Source organism: Xiphophorus couchianus, chromosome 21, assembly GCF_001444195.1.
Source record: "Xiphophorus couchianus chromosome 21, X_couchianus-1.0, whole genome shotgun sequence".
NCBI classification, from domain to species: domain Eukaryota; kingdom Metazoa; phylum Chordata; class Actinopteri; order Cyprinodontiformes; family Poeciliidae; genus Xiphophorus; species Xiphophorus couchianus.
In genome coordinates, this window is record NC_040248.1 from 16,845,888 (window position 1) to 16,859,815 (window position 13,928).

Below are 13,928 nucleotides of genomic sequence, written 5' to 3' on the forward strand. Positions count from 1 at the left end.
TCCTGCACTACAGCACGTAAAAACTGACGCAGAGAGACTCGGGGGAAACAACCCGGAAGCACGAACTCAAGCGCGGAAACAAACTCAAAACAGACTCCTAGTGCTGTTCTCACACGTTTCAAGCTCGGTTTTTAGCTTCTTTTTTTGTCGAAACATCATAGTTTCCATCTTTTAAGTCGTAGGATGTGGGTAAAAATTAACGCGTCTTCTTCTATTATTATTATTATTATTATTATTATTTCTAGTCACTCGAAAATAACTTCTCAAAGCCACATTCAGGAGAGATGAACGTGTCACTGTTTGCTTCAGCTTATGTAGCTCCTTCATTCCTGGGAATCAAGTTCTCAAACTGTCCTATTAGAGACAGCTTTGGTTTTTTTTGCAACAAATGGCTCTAATAGGAAGCCCAAAGTGTACTTTGTTGCAACTTGTAACAAATTGCAGTGGGTTGAAACAATGAGACAAAATAGTGGCTTCATTGTAGATTCCCTTTTACAACAAGTGTATTTGAGAAATGTAATAATGTCTGTCACTCTTTATGATGGACAGACATTCAAACACAACTCCTGTTGACTTTATAGTTCCCGTTGCATATTCTCTATACAGCAACAAACAGACGTGGAGTTAATTTCTGACATTTCTAGACTAAAGTCAAGCTAATGGTGACCTACTCTTGACTTATATTAGGGCTTGAAGTTGATCACAAATTGTTGGTTTCTGTTCCTCAGGTTCTCAAGATGATTGGCAGGTTTTCTTGTCACAGATCGAAAATTCAACTCAGTTCACTTATGTACCTCCAAACTCATAATAAATGTGGTGTGATGGTACTGTACAGATGATGACTTCAAACATGGGTCCTGTGCCCAGTTCAATAAAACATACAATATAACCATATGGAGAGAAAAAAAACAGTTAAATACATAATAAACTCATCAAAATGATAATGCAAAACACTCACGTCAACATATAATGCCGGTTGGTAGACGGTTATCTTACTGAGCCAAATGTGTGGAGTCACTGATTTTGCAGTAATCTTTCCTCCAGAGCGCCTGTGGCAAGAGTTGTTAGTCGTTAGAAATTATTGCGATAATTCTCAATGTTTCACTTGTCCACGTTTTGTGACCTGATAGTTGGAAGAAGTTGCTCTGGCAGGACCTTTGTCTTTATTCAGGACAGTGTCCTTGAGCAGAATTGGATCAGAATCAACCCCACACATGCATCGCATCGAGATGTTTTACTGTAAAGTTATCCTTTCTGTGTCAGGTAAACATGTTTTCTATGTGACGTAAGCAATAGGAAGGATGAAATAACATTAGAAATCTTCTCTTGTACATTATTTTCCATCCAGCAGCATTTTAGTCTGTCTTTATGGGGCTTTGGGGTTAGAGTTGCCTATCTTGTTACAAACCCATTGTTGGAAAATCATACTTGACCATACTTTTTGCAAGACTGATGAGTGATTACTTTAATTTAAGAGAAGCCACATTAAAAGTCTAAGAAAGTAATTGCAAAAGCACCTACTTCTCTTTTTCCAGCTACCTAAATAGTTTATAAGACAAACCAAAACAACTATGTACTCCGGCAAAAATTCGGAAACTTACAAGTGCTGCTTGTCACTTTCTCTTTTATGCAAATGTGTTTAGTGTACCAGCTCAGAGATGGTCCCAGGGTCTAGTATTCTGGGCCTCTCTGTGTTCTGACTAAAGCAGCAGTCCAAAATGTTTCCAGCTGTGAGAACACAACACCAGCAGATTCTGCAAAATGTAGCTGCAGCAAAATCCAGACCTAATTTTTCTACATATTGCCAACACATTGTCCGATGTTCATGTGCAGAAACAGTTGTTGAAACTATAATTACGGAGCCGCAGTTGATTTGAGACAAACATTAAAGGAGGCTTAGCACAACAATGTTTCAGAGCACAGGCACTTTATGGCGAGCTAACGCACAAAAGCCCTGCGCTGCCAGACATGCAATGACACTTAACTTGCGGAATAGATTGTCTGGCACCACTTCTGTAGACAAAGCGCAATTTCTACCAAAACAGCTTAAAGGCCAGGGAGAAAATAAACCTTTGCTGTATTTAAAATTTGAATGGCAGAGTGAATGGATGATTTAGATAAGGGAGAGTTTTACAAGTAGATAAGCCTTAACAACATAACAATAATGGGTCCATTTGCAGTGCCTTGCAAAAGTATTTATGTCTCCTGAACTTTTCCAGTTTGTTGTGGTACAACCATAAACGTCAGTGGGTTTTAACTGAAAGACGACCACAAAGTGGTAGAAAAATGTGAAGATGAAAGAAAAAGAATACATTTTTTTGTTGCATTTCTTTCCCCCAAGCAAATCTGAAAGGTGTGGTGTACATTTGTATTCAGCCCCCATACTCTGTTACCCATGATTGAAGTCCAGTGCTGGATTCAGCGGGCTCTTTATCAAAGTGCATCAAGATTAAAGCTGTTGTTTGAAGAAAGCTATTTTAGAAATCCCATTTGCAGGTGACCACTTTCTGGAACAAGGTGCTCTGGTCAGAGGAGATTACAACTAGCGTTTTTAGATGCTAAAAGCAAATGAAGTCAGGAAACTAACACAGCACTTTAGCACGCCATCCCTACAGTGGAATATGGTGGTGGCAGTATGATACTGAGGGGATGGATGGGACTAAACGCAGGGCAATCCTGGGAGATGATGAAAAAGGCTGGAGGTGACGGTATACGCTCTCCATCAGAACAATTATCCTTAGCATGCAAGAGGGTTTATGAGTATATTAATGACTTAGAATGGCCCAGTCAAAGTCCAGAGAACCTGTGGCAAGCACCATGTACTCTGTCCAAATTAACAGAGCTTGAGTTCCCATTATAGTACCGTACATTAAAGTTTGTGGTTGTAATACTTGGAGGTGCAAGTGTTCACCATGTTTGTAAGGGAATTAATATTAAATCAAGTTACAATGCCTGAAGAGATGACCACAAGAAGACAGTTAAAGCATTAGAAAAATATTTCTATGAAGTGATGTAAAGAAGAATCAAATAAAATATTAAAGAATACACTTTTGGTAGGCGCTACAGTTGTTTGTGCGAGTGGCTGATGGTGTTCACGTTGCTCGCTATGATGACCTTTATGTAACTGGACCCAAAGGAAGGAAACTACAGTTTTTATATGTAGCTACTGGTGGCTGCAGTGGGTCAAACCTGGTGCAATAGCATGCTTTCCCGACACAGCAGCAAGTCCAAAGGTTCTCTGTGTACCTCCTCTCTCTGTGCCCCACTTTTTTTTCTTTTTTTTAGAGATACGTGAACTTTGTCCAGGCTGTTTCCCAACTGAACTGGACCGAACTCTGTGAGCTTTTAATCACTCACCCAGTCAAAAATAAGTCAATAGCAGGTTGTGTTTTCAGCGCAAACAAGTCCAGCCTTTGCTCTTTGGATCCGGGCCTGAATAACATGATTCCTAAGAGTTAAAGTTCATCAGCAGAAGACAGAGTGGTCCACCCGCAGCCCGTCACACAGAGCAAGTGATTATATCTAACAGAGGTAATTCATCCATCTTGATGGATTTACTTACTAACGCAGTAGTATAAAACGGCGCACTGTAAACAAGCAGAATCCTGTTAAGAGGAGGAGGCTCTGTCCTCTCTGGAGCTTTATTTGTTTGACCGGAGCAGGTTAACCACAGCTCTGTCCACAAAAGTTCTGATGAAAGGGACCCCGTGACAACAGATGTGCGACAGCAGACCCAATCAATGCTGCGTTCAAACTCAAACTCTGCATTCAGTAAAAAGTTGTGTTGTTACATTGCTGCCACTACGTAAGTCTGGCATGAGAGATCTGCAGCTTGTCCTCAAATACCTTTAAAAATGAATTCAACCTCCTCACATTAGTTCCATTGTCGTGTTAATAAGGTCACTAAAGCCAAATAGTCTTAAAAAAAAAGAGTGTGACTTTAAAAGGACAAACTGATACAAAAAGACACTGGAAACAAATATAATTTGGATGGGAGCTGGCTACAAAGCAAATACAATGATTTTCATGCTTGTTCGAGGGCTGTTAATGTTTGTACTACATGTTCTCCTGTTTGTCACAAACCCCTTCAGAACCTCCGAGAAAGCAACAGCGACACCAAGTGGAACCAGGCAGAACTACAACTTATTGATTAAACAGGTTTATTGAGTCACAGGAGTAAAAAAATAATAATAATAATAGGGGGGCGGGGGGGCTAAAATCGAAATACAAAATAAATAATAATCAAAAGATTTTTTTAGAAATTCCACGTTATCTTTACTTTGTTTTAATCAGCCCGTGAAGTCCAAATTGTGCTCAGTTTTTACAAAGGGAACTAAAGTGGGAACCATTACACCTCCACCAGCCTGCAGTACGCCAGGATGCTTACATTGTGTTTGCACTGAATTTATACCGTCAGCTCAATGCTGCAGTTGAACCAAGCAACATTATTCCAGTCTACCGACCAATTTTAATGACTCTCTGAACTGAAGCATAAATCTCATGTTCTTAGTTGACAAAAAAAAAAAAAAAATTAAAAAAAATGCGCCCAGAGTAACCTTCTGCTACTGCAACCTTCATGGTTCAAAGTCTGTGCATTGGTATCTTGAATATTGTTTGAGTAATTGTTTTCCCATTTAGAACCACCCCGGTAATTCTTCTCATGGATGAAGCAACTTAATTTGTATCTAAATCATTTTCGGTTTTTATTTACGCTTTTTCGTGCGACCAATTTTGATTGAAATGACCCTAAAAATGATTTGAACAGTGGTTGTTGGAGTGATTGATTAATGTCCTGTTGAAATTAAACAATATTTTAAGGAGCGGAAGCATGTTTTAAGCATATTTTATGTTTTGGTTGCAATTATAAATTTGCTTCTTTTATTCACAATTTTTCTGAGTGGGTTTACCTTTAGGAGTTTTCTAATAGCCTTTCCTGTCAGGACCGCTTGTTCTGGGAAGAGTAGTGGCTTAAAACTACAATGCCCACAATTCACCGCGACCGCTCGCAGCAAAGTGGGGGAAAGTACGACGTTGTCACACACACACACACACAAAAACCCTTTCTACTTTCATTTTCGCTCTTTATGCTGAGTAACTCCGAACACTTTCCGTGTTCTGCACGGCGTCGAGTTTCACAGTGAAAAACGCGTCGTCTCCCTTTTCTCAATCGCTTTTTCCAAAGCTTAAACATACTTTTATAAATCTATTAAAATAAGTTTTCATCTGCAGAGCGGACATGGCTTCTCCGGGTATTCAACTCGAGTCGAAGAAACAGGTGAGCTCCGGGGCTAGCATAGGATGTTAATCAGAGCTGTTTCAAACGCGCTGTCCCTTTAAAACACCTGAACGGAGAGGTAGTGACGCTAACAGGTGGGCTCCAGGGGGGGGGGGGTCAGCTCTGTGTTGGCTTTGATTAGCAGGCATAAGGGCTGGGGTCAGGTCAGGTGAAGGCTCAGGTTAGCCTCACGGCCTACAGTGGCGTTGCGTCGAGAAATATAATCCGAGCAGGCAGCAGGCTGTCACTATAAAAGCTCTAAAGTGATATTTTTGTTTCAGGTGGATGACTTCTGTCAAAAACTTTCCAAGGAGGTGATGTTTTATTTTTAATTTTTTAATTTTTTTTTCTTTTAAAATATTTGGACACTCGGTGATTTTTGAGTGTTTGTGTTGACGTGTATTGTCTTTTAACAGGCAGAGCAGCTGCTGTCCAAGTTTTTCCCTGAGAAGATTGAACAGCTGCAGATGCTCCTGAAGGTATGAGGAGCTTTCTCTTCCCCCTGCCTCTCATCACAAGTTCTTAGAAGTGAAACCAAAAACATCCATGGTGTATTTTATGAAAAGACATCACCCCTTTTGGGGGTTTTATTGTTATGGCAGACATCTTTCAGCTGCGATGACCTGGCTTCCCTGAAGTCTCCACTGGACATCCCAATCCCAGATCCGGCCAAAGAGGAGGCCAAGCGCAAGAAGAAGGAGGAGGTCGGTCCTGAACAAAAATGGTGTCCAACTCTGACCTGGATTAAATAACATAAATATAATGGTTTTTTAAATTTTTTTAATTTCTCACTTCAAGCTCATTAGCTCAGCGTTTTTATCTTTGTTTTTACCCTTTAAGTACGGCACTGAAAATGACTTCTTGGCTGCCGTGGCAACAATGTGAAATCTCTGCAGGACTTTCATGGCCCAAACGTTGTGTGGGCCTTTTGTTTCAGACGCTGCATAATCCCCTTCAATATTTTAATTCGGCAGAATAACTCCCACAAGAGGTGTCCACATATAAACAAAACAAAACTAAATATCCTTACATAAAAATAAATTTTACATCCTATCTGTGACGTATTTGATGTCGACATTTTTCAGGGGATTAAGTGAAAATGATCAGTCTACTAAGTTTTGGAAGGAATCTTTATTTGCGAATGCGCTTAAAAAGTTGGTACATGTTCACTTTAAATAGTCATAAAGCGCACCTGAATAAGCTGTTCAGCAGAGAATCGGTGAAAAACGCTTGACAAGAGACTTTGCGTTCTCGTGTTGCAGAAAGAGGCGAAGGAAGGGAAGAAGGACAAAGACAGCGATAAAGAGGAGGAGGATTCAGGTAAAACCGGGACAAAGAGAAGCTGTTTCCTAACATCAATCACGGCGCCTTGCTAAAGCATTCATATGCCTTTTCACGTTTTCTCACTTTACAGCTGCAGACTTCAATTAGTTTCATGAGGATATCATGTGACAGGCCAAAACAAAAGTAGCGCAGAATTAGGAAGTGAAAGAAAAAGGAAATGGAAAGAGGGGGAGTTAAGGGGATGGGTACTTTACCAAGGCGCTGTAAACTGCTGATCAGAACAACGAACAAAACTAAATTCAGAAAACGGCTCTAATTCTGTCTCTCTAAAGTATGCATGTGTGACTCCGTGTCCTCTAGGGCCTCCTTGTGGTCCCATCTGCAGCAACGAGAGAGTGGAGAGTCTCTTGAATGAGGTCAAACCTGAGATCCAGACTCTGAAGGAGAAGCTCAACACAGTCAGTCTATCGTTTTAGTCTTTCCAGTTACCTCCTGTAGGTCTGTTGGACCTAATTAACGAGTCGGACGATGTTTCCTGTCAGGTGTCAATGTGGGTGCAGTTGCAGATCCCGAGGATTGAAGATGGCAACAACTTTGGAGTGGCCGTACAGGTTGGTAACAATCAAAAATCTGCTGGTAAAGTGTAGACATGCTTTTAACATTGTTGGAACGATCTGGAGCTGAACTTTCAACGTTCGATCTCGTTAACAGGAGAAAGTGTTTGAGCTGCTGACCAACACGCGCACCAAAATCGAAGCATTCCAGACTCAGATTTCAAAGTAAGCGCCAGCTAATGCGTGTTTTTGGGTTTTTGGCTAAAGATGAGAAGGAGCTGATTTAACTTCTGCCTCTGGAACCTTTTCGGTTCTGAGTTTGCGACTGCAAGTGTGTGCTTTACATCAACAGATGGAAGGGAACACAACAAGGACTGTCGGGTTGTGTCTGTTGGGGAGCATTTCTGATACCCTGAGCTTTGATTTAAACAAACTCATAGGAATCTGAATAAAATGTAAAAAGGACAGTTTTTTAGCCAAAGATTTTCTGAAAATCAATAATTATCCCTATTTACTCCCTGTGTTTGTAGGGTTAACAGACCACAATGCCTGTGAATAGTTAAAGTTCGCAAATACTGTACTTGGGACACCCCTTTAAAAACGCTTGTAACTTCCTATTTTAATAATTAACACTCTAAATATACCTTAATAAGCATTAATGCACACTGTGGAAACTGTCTTTAACTCTACTGCATAAGCTAATACCTACAGTCTGCTTGTCTCTGCTCTTAGCCAATCACCAGCCTGGAAAATAAATGGTGCTCCTGGATTGGCTGGTTTGCATACATCAGCCAATAGAATGTCAAGTAGTATTGCGTCTTAGTACTTTTGTTTCCATAGCTGCACTTTTTTGAGAATACTCTAGATATACATTTTAAATATACGCAGATTTCTCTGCAAATAATTTTGAGTCACATTACACAGAAAACTCTGCAAAAACTGAATCGGGACGTAAAAACCAAAAAGGCCTTCTGTGTTAGCCTGCTGCTAATCTTTTATGGACAACCAGACCTTGAGAAGTTTATCACAGTCCAAAAGAACAAAAGTCGTGGCATTTCTTTTCTTTTTTTAAAGTGCGAAGCCTTGTTCTTTATTTGTAACACATTCTGTGCGAATACAATATGTAATAGGTTTTGAATGGAGCAAATCATCTCTGCTAAGACAAAACACACAGTTTTTCTCCATGACAACATCCAGTGTTTCAGCCAAGCGCTCTGCGAGAAGCTCGGTTGTCACCTTTCGATCTCCTGCTCTGTCTCTGTTACTTGATTCTACGGTTAAGTGATGGCACGCTGAGGCCGGTAACATTTTGTGAGCAGCTCCTCTTGTGTTTGTCGCGCCAGGTATTACAGTGAGAGAGGCGACGCCGTGGCCAAGGCCTCCAAGCAACCCCATGTGGTCAGTAACGGTCATGTTTATCAGCCAGAAACCTTTACAATCTTGTGGTTGCAACATGACAACTTCAACTTAAATCCAGCATGCACTCTCTCTTTCTCTTTTAATTTATTTTATTTTTTTAAATTTCACTCCTCCTTTCTGTCGCAGGGAGACTACAGACAGCTGGTTCACGAGCTGGACCAGTATCAGTACAGAGAGCTTCGCCTGGTGGTCTTGGACATCCGCAACACATACGTAAGACGCCGTTCCTCCACGCTGCTGTTGGACTGATTTAGGAAAATGTTGTAAATCACATGTATTAAAGAGGACACAGCCGTCTGCTGTGTTTCGAATCAGATTTCCAGCATGTAAACGATTCCAGCTGCATCCGAGCAGCGGGGCGATCGTTCAGTGGTGCCCCAGTTAATAGGAAGGCAATTAAACGAATTGCTTTGCTTGTGTTTAAACTGAATAGCACGCCCTATCCCGTCCAATAACCCGTGCTTCTCGTCCCCTTAGTCATTCTCCTCCCGTGTTTGATGCTGGCGATGAAGACGGCTCACTCGGGTCTCATGTCTCCCTCGTAATCATTTCGTCTTGCTCTTTCTCTCTCTCGCCCCTCAGGCGGTGCTGTTTGACATCATCAACAAGAACTACGACAAGATTAAGAAGCCCAGAGGAGATGGGAAAGCTCTCATCTACTGAGAACAGCTTTTTTCTTCTTCTTTTTCTTTTTCTTCTTTTTAGACAAGCTACTGCTACTGTTCTGTAACACTGATTGAATTCCAAAAAACACACACACGTCCTGGCAGAGATGATGTTCTCTCAGAGCGCTGCATGCATGTTGTTTCAGGTTACAAAAAAAATAAAGCAACAGGATTCTTACGAGTGTTCTGCTGATTACTTTGAACAAACGTAAAGGGGCAGTGTTTACGTAAGATTGACTTTTTTTTTTAAATTTCTACGTTATGTTTTTTTTGCTCATCAGAAACGTGCCGGGAGTGTTGCTTTGAGTCCTTTAATCTCCCATGGCAACCACTCGAAAAGCAAAAACATTTGCTCTCACCGACCGCCGCATTTTCAACGCAGCTCCTAACTGGAGCTGCAGCCTCCCAGAACACGGCCCTCCCCCACTCACTCCTTCAGACTAGCCAGCAGCAGTAAGCCAACACCTGAGCGTCTGCTGAGCTCGTTGTACGTGAAACGCTCTAAAGAACGACTGTAGACGGGGAAAATAGTGGAAAGTTGTTGATGACTTCCTGAAGGTGGCAGGAGCTTCTTAAAGAGACGGACCCAATTTCAAGATGATCAATTGTGAAGTTAAATTTCTTCGACGTCATAATTCATATATGTATCATTTTTATAACAGCTGGAGATAACACAGTTACTTGACTGTGCTATAAAATGTCATGTTGTACATAGAAAATGCATAATACTGCCCCTCTAAACTACTGGGAGTGTTTATCAGAGTCTGTGCCGGTGAAGAGGCCCTCTCCGGGTAAACCAGGGGACCCCTGACTGGGTGTTAGCTGGTACCATCCCTGATAGAGGCCCCTCCACCCCAGGTAACCCAGAGCTCCTCCCAGCTGCTGAGACGGCCACGCAGGGAAGTATGCCAGCAAACACAGGAGCAAGACCATCCATATGATGAGCAGAACTACACAGAGGAGGAAGAGGACTCCCAACGGAGAGCTAGGGGACCTATGAAGACGCCTCTCCTGCGCCAGGTGGAGACCGAACACGGACAGTTCCTCCACAAGCAGCAGGCAGCACAGGCAGAGGACGAGCGTTTCCTGCGACACTTCGTACCCTCGCCACATCATGTTGGCCTTGAGGCACGACGCCTTGCTCTGGTCTTCGTGCAGGAGCAGCAGAGGCTGCCCCGGGGCGGGGGAGCTCTGGGCGTCCTGGGCGGGTGCCAGAGGTTCGTAGCAGGCGCCGGCTGCGTCCTCCAATAGGGTCAGAAGGCGCCGACAGCCCCACCACAGAAGACCAGCGAGGCCGATCCGAGAGAGGTGGCGCAGGGTGAGGGAGACGGAGCGGCGGGCTGAGAAGGAGAGGAGGGCGACGAAGGAACCTGTGAGGATGCAGGTCCAGCCCCAAGTAGACCTGAGGAACTTTCTGTAACACGGAGAGGACAGTATATGGCTCAAAAGTCTGGAAAATAGCATGAAAACATAAACGTACCTGCCCAGGACGCTCCAAATTATTCCAGGTTTCAGATGAAAAGACAAAAAACTAAAGATAAAAATATGTCTTGCATCTAGAAATTGATCTTGTGTCAAAATGAGATTATTCAAACACTAAGTGAGAAGCAGAGATGGGCAGAAGTTTTACCCTTTGCCATCTAATCTTCGAACGAAACACAAAACGATCAAAGATAATGAAATATTCAAAACGTTATAGTCCAACGTTATAAAAGGATGAATGAATCTCAACTATTACTCTGCAAACCAGTAGCCTTACTTTACGCAGAGGCAGTTTTAACTTCCCTGGATTTGGACAAAAACAGACTTTATAGTCATTCATCTGTACGTTTAAAATGTAAAATAAGTAAATAAGCATCAATATACAGTAGGTATAAGATTATTGTTAATAATTAAGGTTAACTAGCCCCAGAAAATTTTAATAGGAGTGGCCAGACTGGGCCAGAACATTTTTTAGGTGGCTATATATATATTTTGGAGAGAGAAGGGGGTTCATTTATGTCATGATTTAACATGATTCTCTGAAGGGGCGGATGTGTGGTCATGGCCCCTATTAATCCACCCTTTGGGGACGCCACTGTTCAAGGTTAATCAATCAATTTGAATACAAATCAATATTCTCAGCATGAATAGTATTCCTTATAACTTGAATTACCAAGTTACAATTTTAGTTTTACCCTCTTATACACTCTTGAGTGTTTTTGTCATATTCCATTCATTATCGTCAGACTTTATGCATCAAGTATTTTCCCTGTTTTTCCATCAACTTGCTTCTCAGCCAATACGGCTTTCATATCCATCAGTCCCCATAAATCACTCGCATTAGAACCAAAAGCTAATCACTTTTTGTCGTTGAAAGCTCTCACCTGTACAGGTAGTGGTGGCCATTGGCGAAGATGCTGTACTTGGACACCCAGAAGCTCAGCAGAGGCCCAAAGAGGACCAGCCCCGACAGCATGAGGTGGAAATGCCTCCGGACCAGGCTGCATCCTAAAACCCAGGCCAGCAGGCGGGTCACGAACCCCAGGGCGGCACTCAGAGGTCTGAGGAGGAATCTGCCCGGGAGAATCAGCTCTGCTGCTACCTTCTGCAGCTTTTCCAAGTTGACTTCTGCCCCGAAGCTTGTCCAGGAGTTTTCGCTGTTTGGCTCCATGTAGATCGATGGTCTGTTTTTTGTTGCTTAACAAGCTGGTGTCCTGTCAGTGTCTCTCTTTTGACTATAGAAGGCACACCAGTCCCACTTTGTGGCTCTCAGGCATGCAGCAGACCACATGGTATATAAAAATATAACACCTCTGCCCCCTTTTACTCTTAAAATCCCCCCACCCCCATCTGAACACAGGCTGAAAGAGGAGACGTGTCCATGCAAGCTGCTGATAATGATCCCATTATTTTTTCAAAGCAGTGGTACAGCACCAATTCTTAGTGTTGACACGACAGCTAAGAATACTAGACACCCCTTTGCTCCTCTTATTTTCTTTTCATTTTTGCTGTCAAATTTTAAAGAATTACTCCTACATGGATAATCTGTCTTCTTTTTCTGACTCTCCTTTCATTTCTCTAATAGAATTGCCTATTTTTAGGTTAAAATTTGCTGCAGGCCTGCAATTTGCTCCAGCAAACAGCACATTTGCTATCAGCCTTTTTATTTCCAGTGCAGGACATCAGACTACAACCCTTTTAAGCCGTTTATTTTATTTTATTTTATTTTTTAAAACTCTGAGCAAAAAAAAAAAAACTGACCACTTCCATTCCTTCCATTAGATCCCTGTGCTAAAAACAGGGTCAGCCGGGCCTGCTACTCCCACGACGAGCTTACAGACTCATTCTCTGGCAGCTGAACACGTTTCAGACCGAAAGAAAAACTGAAGTTGGTGGGGTTTTTCGACACGATTCGAACAGTGGGCGTAAATAAATGAGCCACGCCAAAGAATCTCAGTCTAATTTTAGCGCGCTTGCAGCATGGCTGCCACTTCAATGTCCTTCAGGCCTCCTTGCTGTGGTTGCTGCGGTCAGCCACTCATTGTTTACTGTTTGTCGGACGCATTTCTAGCAGCCCCCCCCCCCCGGTTAAGCGCACAATTAGTCCAGCGATATGAAATTGGACAAATTAGATTTTCAGAACAGAGAAGCGTCAGAATGGCGGTTCAGGTCCTGTGACTTTTTAACCGGGTTTGAAGTGCAATCAGATTACCCTTCAAACCTAAAGCTTAGATCTAATCACCATACATCCCTCTACTGGCTACTTTTTGCCGCAGAACACAGTTTCGACACTTCCTGTACGGTTTCTAAAACTGATGCAGAAGATAGCCAACCACCAACTAAACGTGTTGGAGTTGCTTTGAGGATGCAGGCCCACAGGAAGCGGCGGTTCTTGCATGAAAGCTGCCCTGCGTCAGACTCCTGCTTCTGCTCTCTTGTTACATGTTTAGAATATCCTTAGACATGGTTCGGTCCAGGTTGTGTCTGTCTACATACTTAATACATACCTTGACACGATGCGGCAGTTATTGACCAGAAAAGTTAATAACCACTTGTTGAACCGACAGAACTTTTTCTTTTCAAATGCTCACACTTCCCCCAGTGCAAAGGCATCCTGTGCTGGGAGCTGGGAGCATTTTCCATACTATCCAGTACTAAATGGCTTTCTGCCACAAAAACAACAAGAAAAAAAAGAGTCCTAAAGGAAGAGCAGGACTATGTAGAAATATAGAGTAGTTTTGGTTTGATTCCAGCTTCCTCCTGTCACATGTGGCTGTGCCTGTGAGCAAGGCACTTAATCCCAAGTTGCCTACTGGTCTGTGTTTTGGTGTATGAATAGGTGAAATGTGGCTGTGGTGTGTAGCGCTTTGGGTGATCAGTAAGCCTAGAAAAGTGCTACATAAACTCAGTCTGTTTACCTTGTTTTTATTCGCTGCGTCTGACTGAAGACATTTTTTTTCATCAAAACAATATTATAGTAGTCTTGATATGGGGAAAAAAGCCACGCGGCCAATTGATGACCAAGTAGCGGTACATACGTACATTGTATTGAAATTTTTGAAACTCAGATAATAATGTGCTTTTATTTAGAACTGTGTGAGCTTAGCTTTTATTTTTCCCTAAAGCAATTTCTCCAACATATGGTTAGCTTAATATGCTAGCAGTGCTAGAAGCTAACACCTATTTGTGAAGGGAGTGAACCAGTAGATCAGTTTTGTACAACCTTGTGCTGTTAAGTAATTACTAATC

General features: G+C 42.2%; 2 protein-coding genes across 2 annotated transcripts; one reads left to right on the plus strand and one right to left on the minus strand.

Annotated features, from left to right (window-relative positions):
- The first annotated feature begins 5,048 nt into the window (after positions 1-5,048).
- psme1 (proteasome activator subunit 1) lies at positions 5,049-9,375 on the plus strand. The gene is made up of 11 exons (XM_028004598.1): positions 5,049-5,275; positions 5,557-5,589; positions 5,692-5,754; positions 5,878-5,979; positions 6,538-6,595; positions 6,920-7,017; positions 7,102-7,170; positions 7,271-7,338; positions 8,457-8,511; positions 8,659-8,745; positions 9,115-9,375. The coding sequence occupies exons 1-11, from the start codon at positions 5,237-5,239 to the stop codon at positions 9,193-9,195; spliced, it is 753 nt and encodes a 250-aa protein (XP_027860399.1). The 5' UTR covers positions 5,049-5,236; the 3' UTR covers positions 9,196-9,375.
- Positions 9,231-11,950, minus strand: fitm1 (fat storage inducing transmembrane protein 1). The gene is made up of 2 exons (XM_028004591.1): positions 11,564-11,950; positions 9,231-10,611 (listed from the first exon to the last, which is right to left on the minus strand). Exons 1-2 carry the CDS (start codon positions 11,848-11,850, stop codon positions 9,939-9,941), a joined length of 960 nt encoding a protein of 319 aa, XP_027860392.1. The 5' UTR covers positions 11,851-11,950; the 3' UTR covers positions 9,231-9,938.
- Between the last annotated feature and the right edge of the window lie 1,978 nt (positions 11,951-13,928).

Coding starts and splice junctions, on each gene's coding strand:
- psme1 (XM_028004598.1), top strand. CDS start 5,237: ATGGCTTCTCCGGGTATTCAACTCGAGTCGAAGAAACAG. Junction 5,590..5,691: donor GTCAAAAACTTTCCAAGGAG/GTGATGTTTTAT, acceptor GTCTTTTAACAG/GCAGAGCAGCTGCTGTCCAA. Junction 7,018..7,101: donor TGAAGGAGAAGCTCAACACA/GTCAGTCTATCG, acceptor GTTTCCTGTCAG/GTGTCAATGTGGGTGCAGTT.
- fitm1 (XM_028004591.1), bottom strand. CDS start 11,850: ATGGAGCCAAACAGCGAAAACTCCTGGACAAGCTTCGGGGCAGAAGTC. Junction 10,612..11,563: donor GGCCACCACTACCTGTACAG/GTGAGAGCTTTC, acceptor TCCGTGTTACAG/AAAGTTCCTCAGGTCTACTT.